The following is an 8890-nucleotide window of genomic DNA, read 5'->3' on the forward strand; positions in this document are numbered from 1 at the left end:
TATAAATCATTTAATAAATAAACAAAAGCAAATAATTACATTAATGACAGCAGGACAACCTGAATAAAATAATATTTAAACTTAAAAAGAGGAAAAAATTAGAAAGAAAAGGTTTTATGCAACAGTACACATAAGCATACTACCTGGGACAATTATAAAACAAGGAAGTGGAATGATGGCAGGCAACACCACAATAGGATCAAGACAGATGAGGAAAAAAAGGTGCTGACTGAAGTAATTTCATAAAAGGGTTTTAATTTAATTTAATCTTAAAGCCATAACTTCTCACAAGATGTCACTACAGAGTATTTAAAACTACTAAAGTAAAAGTCTCTTGGGGATACCAAAACCAGATAAAATATTTACCCCAGGCACAGCTGCAAAGAGATATATACCTGTCAATTTAGGCTTCTTAAAATATGTTTTCTACCATGTAGCTCAGGAACACAATAAAAATCACAACACAAAGTAGAATTTTTTTTTTCCCCACTGAGGAGGGAACTGACACAAAAAACAATCTGGTGGAGTAACCACAGCTTCAGTTAGTTTATGGAAGTGCATTATAAATAAACCTATTAGAGAGATATCTTTTCTTTTCACATAGCTATATTGTAATGATTGTAATGTATAAGACAGCACATGAAAGCATATTTGAACAGTTCAGTGGAGACCAAAAAGTACTGTTTAAAGCCAAGAACCTTGCCAAGTTAAAAGTATGACTGAAGTCTTGGCTCCTAGTCAGCATGTCTAACACATATTAAACTATGTACTGCCTGCCTTACACTAACCCTATCAAGTATGTTAATTAACATTTTTCCAACATACATGTAAGCAAATCCACTGCTAATCCTCTCAGAATACTACTATAAATTCCAAACCCAGGAAATCATTTTTACAGCACAACACTTACTTTGCCATCCTTCTTTACTAATAAAGTTGGAGAGGAAGAAGCAAATACTCCTTACAGGAGAAGAGGAATACCTGTTTCAATCATTACTGCCATGAGGGATTAGTGAACCAGGGACAATAACCAATCTGCCTCATTTACATCCCAGAAATTCTTTTAGCTTTACTCTCTTCTACATTATTTCACAGGGATCCTTCACTGAAGTCAGATGCTATAAAAAAATCTCACCACTCCAAAAAGACACTTTTCCAAAAACCTCACAAGTAACTGCTCATCTCTTTATGATTATCAAGACTTTCTATTTGAATTAACAAGTACCATTTTGAAATAAAAGCATTACTTGTCCTATTCTTCTACAATTATTTTTTCATAAAAATCAGAAAAAAAGCATTATCTTACACTGAAGACACATTTCTCTGAACAGTTTCTAGTCTCTTATCCAATCAGAGATCATACAGGCACAAAGGAAAAAATGCAAGAATAAAAGCCTTTGGGGACTGCACTAATTTAAACTCATAGCAAAAGTATGTCGTTGGACAAATGAGAACTTAAAATTCCTACTTCATTTTCATAGGGTCCTTTAGCTGGATGGAGAGACAAGCAGTGTTAAATTTATGCAATCACTTTTGTAGAATTACCCTGAAGAACTGAAAAAGGTATGAATAACACAACCCCAGAAAGCATACCCAGAGATAGCTACCTCAACATAATTACTACATGAGTGTTAAGAGAACTACTAAAGACTAACTTCATCTAAATTCTTTAGATTACACTTTCAAGAAATTAAACATAATCCAGTGTGAGATATTAATGCAAACAAAAGGAATTGGGACTCATCCTAGAATTTCTAGTTAACGTATGTGACCAGTACTTTGATTTTTTTCCCTATCTAAGAATCAGAGCCAGTACAGTCTGCCTGTAGCTCGGTAAATCAAAAATAAAGTTCCCTACAAAGTATCCAGTAAGTCTTTAATGACTGTATTTATTCATGAAGATTAAAGACTATCTGATAAGGCACACCTAAGATGACAACCAAACTGCACCAACTAGATAGTTTTTATTCAGTTTGCCTTTTTAGAAAGTCTTTAAATAAATTTACTCCAAAACCTAGTGGAAAAGGGAAGTATAAAATTAGCGTAGCACAAAAATGGAAATCTCAGTCGATTTCCCATCCCATTTGAATTAATACCTTCCTACAGAAAAATCTGGCGATGTATCCAAGAGACTTATTTACTACTAGTCAGAAATTCATACCTCTAATTCTATAAGTGCTGCAGTCACTGCATCTGTTGCAAGAGCACCAGCCTGTAGCTTTTCAATTGCCTGTAAAACAGAATTTTTAGTTGACGATTAGGAAATTCTAATACGCTGTGGCTAAACCCTACATATTCTTAGTCCTGTACAAAACAAAATCTTCACCAAATTAAAGTCTAAGAGAACATAAAAACAAGAGGCACTGGAAATAGTCAGTATGCACCATGCGAGGGCAGATCTGAAGGCATGATTTTACTACTCTGACATTATGACACTGCATTTAATAGCAGGTTCCTGCATGGTCAAATTTATAGCAAAATAAATTCTTATACCCAGTGTCCTCAAACAGTGTTTCAAAAATCAGAAACTTCTTGACTCAAGATTCAACAAAAATCCCTAGCACCATATATGGCAACTGTCATGAAATTGAACAGAATCTACAAGTTAGCTCATCTGAAAGCCAACACACTAAAACAAATCAGGTGAGACAATGTTATCTTCAAATTATATAGCACACAAAAATGAACTTCTAGAGCCTAATATTATTTCTTAGGTCCATACTCGACAAGACTTTGCAGTCAAGTTCTCTCAGGGAGCCCCAGAAAACAACTATGGCTACATCTTCAGTTGCAAGACAAACCTGTGACTGTTTGTTATTCATACAAGTTATTTATGTTGGCTTAAGGAACCAAATGAAATCTCAATTTAGACTTAAGTTCAACAGCAAACATCCTTTTTTTCACACATAATTAGATGGAAAATTAATATCATCAGGGCTAATGCACAACTTTAATGAAGCTAGCATTAAGTTTGGAGGATTTTTGAGACTTCTCATTACGAAATTAGATTGTTATTAGGATTGAGCAACAGAGCTGCAAGATGAAGTGATAACTATCAGAGGCCAACTCTGAGACTCTTCTAAAAAGCCTGCCAAGCTTCCCAGCTCCTTCTCCCTGGAGAAAGCAAAAGGCATTAGAAATTCTGAAGACAGGTCTTGCAGCTTCTCATTCAACATTTACTAGACAAGACCTGCTAGTTCCAAAGTTAAGTTCTCAGGGGAGATTAAAAAAAATATTAATTTCAATGGAAATTAAAGTCTTGACATTTCTCTCTTTCCAGCTTTGGGAAGAGGGTTTGGATTTTTTGTTTTGTTTTTCCTGTTTCTACCTCCCCTCCTATTAAGAAGTTAAGATCTATCAAGAAGAAAATAATTCTAGAAATTTCTGTATTCAGAGCAATCTGAATGCTAGAGTTTAAATCAATTCCAAAAAGAGTGGACATTGCTGAAAGAAAAATCTAGACGCCATATTTAGCTCCAGAAATCCCAGAGCCTCAGGAACAGCGCAGGAAGCTGTAGGAATACTCTGTGTAGATATGACTGTGACCTTCTCCTGTTCCCTCACTGTTCCTTTGGGGTCTGCCATTTGCCACCAGACGAGAACTGGCTGCACCTCACAGTCGTGGACTCTATTAACTCTGTATCACGTTCACTTGTGCTGCTCCATTTTTCCACTAGAAACACCTACAGCCTGAGTAACTAAACCTTGATATAGAAGGGACACTGCTCCCAAATATATTTCTTGTATACCCACTATAGGAGTGTGGAGCTGGTAAGACATACCTTCTGACAGGCTCTTTTGCACACATGCTTGTATTCTTTAGCTTTGGATTCAGAATGATAACCTGCACCTAAAATTAAGGCAAAAGGAAAAGAGATTAGACTATCTGTCAAACTACAGCCCATAGTTCACATAAAGAATTAAGATACAGACAAATACACCCTTCCTTATTCAGGATTACATTGGCATTTCCTTTTTGTATCAAAGATTGACAACCTTATGCATTCCAACATTAATTCAAATACACACAGTAAAACACAGTATACAGAGCAAATATGCAGAAGCATACAGGTATAAATCTCAGCGTCATACAATCTGTTCCTCCAAGAGATTCCAGTTTTGTTCATTCTTGGAGAACTTCCAGCATAGCTTTTTAATTTATTGTCCATCACTGAGCAAAAACCTTGGGTTTAAGTCAAACTCCAATTTTCCTTTTACTGTTGATTTGCAAGTTTGCAATTACTCATTCTGTTCATCTCCTCATATTTATGCTGCATTTTTAGAGCTCATTACTCCTGCTTTAGAGCCAGAGACTTGAAAAATTTATCAGTGCCCACTATTTGACTAAATACAGCCTCAGAAAAATAAGACAAGACTAGCACGCTGACATTTAAATTCCACCTTCTTCCGTGTTCTTGTTTTTTGAACTTATCTCAACTTCTCTTTCCTCACCTCCAGAAGTGTTAGCTTTGAGAAACTCTACTAAAACAAGTTTTATGACTACTAGTGAAAGAAAAAGAATTTTAAACAGAGAAAGTAACCCGGTAAAGGACAACATATCAAACAGTTCTATCCATTTGCTTTTAGAATACCAGGGTCATCAAATATCAGTCCAGAATAAGTTCTTTGAGGGTTTGGGGTTTTCTTTACCTCAGGATTTTACAAATCAAAATAAGCATGTTGTTTTTTCAAATATTTTAGGTGTCACCAAGCTACTTTGCTCAATTTCACTCCATGTCATCAGGCATATGCTAAAAACAAATATGAAGCCAAACATAAGCATCACTAATATTTTCAAGATCAACTGTTTATAAGAATCTATTAGAAAAGAATTTATGACACACATCATTTTTGTATCACAAAAAGATGACCTGTTCATTACATGTGGAAAAAATAAGTAGTAATTCACTTAAATATGAAAAAATATTTTTAAAAAACAGTAATAATAAAATAAAATTTAAAAAATAATAATAAAAACAAACAAAAAAACCCCACAAAACAACAGACTTGGAGGAAAACTTCCAAAAGGGTAAAAAAAAAAAAAAAAAAAAAAAACTGAAACAAACAGCCTAGGGAGATTTCAAAAAGTCTTAACTAGATTATCCTTATGGACAAGCTAGACAAAAAACTGTCAGTAACAAACAGTTATGTTTGATTTTTCTGTAGGGTAAGAAAATAGACTGAAACATCTCACATTTTGTACATTTCCCAAGTTTAGAAGATAACTGCAGAATCTGACATTTTATAATCATTTAATTTAAGGATTTTGTTTGGGGTTTTCTTTGTCAAGAAGGAAAAAAAATACCGTTCAGAATACACAAACCCCAACATTTTTATTAACAATTTCCAAGATTCTCCAGCCAATGCAGCTTCCAATCAAACTCTCCACTCCCAGATTTACACCCAAAGTTAATGTCACTTCGTTAACACACTGGTAATCCAAAGCCAATACAGAAGTTTAGTTGCTATTTAGTTCGTATATGCACTATTTCCATTCCAGCTGTTACGCTTCTGCATCTTACCTGCATGGACAAGCACAAATCCCACTCGTTTCCCTCTTTGGGTTTGCTTTGTTTCGGGCTCTTTGACCATCACTTTTACAGCTGTAACCTGAGACGATTTGGAAGGTAACACTTCTACTGAACTTATCCCCTTCTCCATGATCATACATTAGGATCACCATCTTCTACTGGAAAAGAGCATCCTTCCATTCAAAAATAAACTCTGGAGAGGAATCATCCTAAAACCAAATCACATGCATACATTAGATGCTGATTTCAGGAGATTAATTTCATACAAATAACTTCAGGAAGAACTTTGGGAAGAGAGGTTTGAAACAAGGAGAGTGTGCCTCTTGAAAAAAGGCCTTCTAAGTTCTGCACCTTCCCTAGCTACCAGTATTAATAAGACTTAAAATAATCAAAATCCATGTTGCAACTTGAAAAAGCAGCCTTTTCATTATGACTTAACTTGAATCTAACAATCTTTCCAAGTGTTGTAGGGAATTGGTGATATAAGGCTTGTCCACGATTGAAAGTTGTTTTCTATGGTCTCCTTTTATTCAACAGTACACTTTATTTCTCCATGCATCATGCCTAACTGGTTTTTAATGTGATGATGATGCTCTATAGCCACAACCTTTACTTCTTAAAAGTGTCATTCCTTGCTTGTGTGCAAAGTCCTAAGTAGCACTGTATCAATGCTGGCAAAAGCTGAAAGACAGTATAAATGCTTGCACAGCAGAATCTCCTGTCCTCAAATCACATACCAGCCGCTGCCTGTGTGATTTTGCGCCTATATTTTATGTAGGGGATGTAAAATCTGTGCATTAACACAAATTAAATAGTCATACAAGAAGTTACGAACATGAGCTCTAGAGAATTGTAGCATATGCATAACACTTACAAATACCATACCTTTTCCTTTCTTTTGCAGGAAATAGCTGTTTAAGAACCTATAATGAATTCCTACTCTTCCATACTTTTTCATCCCTTACTCTTGTTATTCTCCACTGACTTGTGAGGGGGAAAGAAAAAGATAAATTAACTTTTTTTTTTATGGCAAAGTATTTCTAAAAAAAATGCCAAATAAATCTGAAACAGTAAAAGAAAGCTTGCCTACATAAGTGTAAGAATAGCTACCATGATTATTAGTGAACCACAACATGCTTAAGTTGACCTCAGATAAATTAGTAACCCTATTTGGTTTTGACCATCACCCTCAAGATGTTTATAGAATTTAAAGTTTATAGAAAGTTAATGGAAAAACTGACAGTATTTTCTAGTATACAAAACAAAATAACTCCCAAATTAAAGTACAAAACTATGTATCTTTCAGGAGTCAGAAAACAAATTCACTGTATTTACTACTTCTCTTATCCACAGCCTAATACATGTTAATCCTGACACAATACCATTTCTCTAGCTCAGCAGGTAAAGTCAAAACCAGAGACATTCTACATGTTGAATTAATTCAGGAAGTAAAAAAAGCATATAGCGTTAATGCATGAATGGAGAAAACCTCTATAACATATTGAGGTATTCCAATATGATGTCTATCACTCCTACCACCTCAGAAGAGACTTGTAACCTAAGAATACTAGAAAGTTAATAGAAATGGAAAAAATGAAATGTTTAATACCTAGGATTTAAACCACAGGTTTTGCTAATGCTATATGGCTTACTCCAATAATTAAATACCACTCTATTTAAGCAACCAAAACAATGCAAATTATTTTTAGCAAGATTCAGCACAGGCACAGAACAAACTTGCTGGTTTACCACAACCATCCTTTCAGTAATGAAAATTAGCACAGCTTTCTAGGAAGTTATTTATTTTCACTCTTTTTTTTCTTAGATGCTAAATATATATATATAAGTGTCTTCATATATTTTTAAGTTTATATTTTAAAATTAATAAGAACTTATTGTTGTAAGTATATATATATACACAAAAGACTGCTATAAATCATAGACTCTACAGAAAGCAAAAGCATTTATGGACTACATCCAACTGTCATGATCTCCTGTATACACTTCAGAGCTAAAAGTGAAGTCCTAATCACTGCACTTACTTCCTTTTTGCTAATAATAGTGAGGAAAGCTCCAGCAGCTATTGGTACAGGCAGTAAGCTGAAACACAGCCTGTTTCCTGAGAACTCTGCTTTGCTACGACTTGTTACAGCACACCATGTCCTTACAGCAACGCAGGCATGACAAGGACTTAAGTTAAATGTCAGAGGAGCAAGTAAGGAACCTTATATTATTGAAGAAATGGAAGAAATAGCGTGATGATAGGGAAAGTGATGATGGTGGTTAAATACTCTTTGAAAGTGAAGATATAGATGCCACTTAAAGACTACATAATAGCATAACTCCAGACTGAAAAACGTAATTCTGTCTTTACATACACTTGGATATGTTTATTTTTACCAGACAACGTATAGTCAACCCATCTCAATTTTCTTCACCTTGTAACACTTCCTCCACATCAACTCAATTTTGCCAAACCCCCTCCTCCATCTCAAACCATCCTTTCAAGTTGCATTCACAAACCTGCTGCTTCCACTTCGTAAGCTTCCGTTGGACCCAGCCTTTCCCTTTACAGATTTTTCTGTTCTCCTTCCTGGCTGTCATACATTCATGACTTCTGATCTCATCGCTCCTTGTTACACAGTTCACTTTTCTACATCTCTACAGCTACAGAAATGGTGGCGACATACTCTCTGTTTTGATTCCTGAGGGACACGAACCCTAATGCTTTCAACAAAGTAGCCCAAAGCACTTACTCCGCTGAAAAAAAGTAACACTGAATCCCACATAGGGACTCAAAAAAACGTAAATAAAAGTGAGTGTCACACCCAACGTTGAGGAGCGGCTCAGTCTTTTCAGCTACAGACACTGCAGCTATTCCATGGGCCAAGAGGGGACCCCCACCGTCCCCTCGTGACTCCAAGTGCTCACTGCCCAGAAAAAAGCTCTATAAAAGATCAAACACTTAGAAATGCGGCTGAGGAGTGAAAAGATGAGACGTACACGCTGATGTCTACGTCTCAACACTGGCAATAGGAAACAGTTTTAAAGAACTTTTTGGTTTTACAGTGAGAGGCCTGGGCGGGGAGGGGCGACGACGAGCAACAGGGCGAGAGGAAAGCGCTTAACCCCACGGGGGAGCAGCCGAGGCCCCCCCGCCAACGGACCGACCGCTTCGACAAAAAGAGGGAGCAGCAGCCACCGAGAAGCTGACGAGGAAACGAGCAACCACCAGTCACGAAACAGCAGCAGAAAAGAAACTTTTATTCGGAAAAAGTCCCCGGGTGAGACCGGCCGCGGCCGCCCCACCAGAGCTCCCCGGGAGGGCCGGGCGACCCCTCACACCCCGCACCAAGCGG

At 36.4% G+C, this 8890-nt stretch overlaps 1 protein-coding gene across 3 annotated transcripts in view; it reads right to left on the reverse strand.

Moving 5' to 3' along the window:
* TASP1 (taspase 1) overlaps nucleotides 1-8193 on the reverse strand; it is an 88942-nt gene extending 80749 nt beyond the window's left edge. For all 3 annotated transcript variants that reach the window (XM_026845874.1, XM_026845873.1, XM_026845875.1), the window contains exons 1-4: nucleotides 8055-8193; nucleotides 5523-5740; nucleotides 3783-3850; nucleotides 2162-2230 (exon numbers count right to left, since the gene is read on the reverse strand). In XM_026845874.1, coding sequence (XP_026701675.1) covers nucleotides 2162-2230; nucleotides 3783-3850; nucleotides 5523-5667 — 282 coding nt within the window. In that variant the 5' untranslated portion in view covers nucleotides 5668-5740; nucleotides 8055-8193. The remainder of the gene's footprint in view (nucleotides 1-2161; nucleotides 2231-3782; nucleotides 3851-5522; nucleotides 5741-8054) is intronic.
* Nucleotides 8194-8890: the final 697 nt, after the last annotated feature.

Source organism: Athene cunicularia (genome assembly GCF_003259725.1).
Source record: "Athene cunicularia isolate RWA chromosome 3 unlocalized genomic scaffold, athCun1 chr3_part1, whole genome shotgun sequence".
NCBI classification, from domain to species: Eukaryota; Metazoa; Chordata; class Aves; order Strigiformes; family Strigidae; genus Athene; species Athene cunicularia.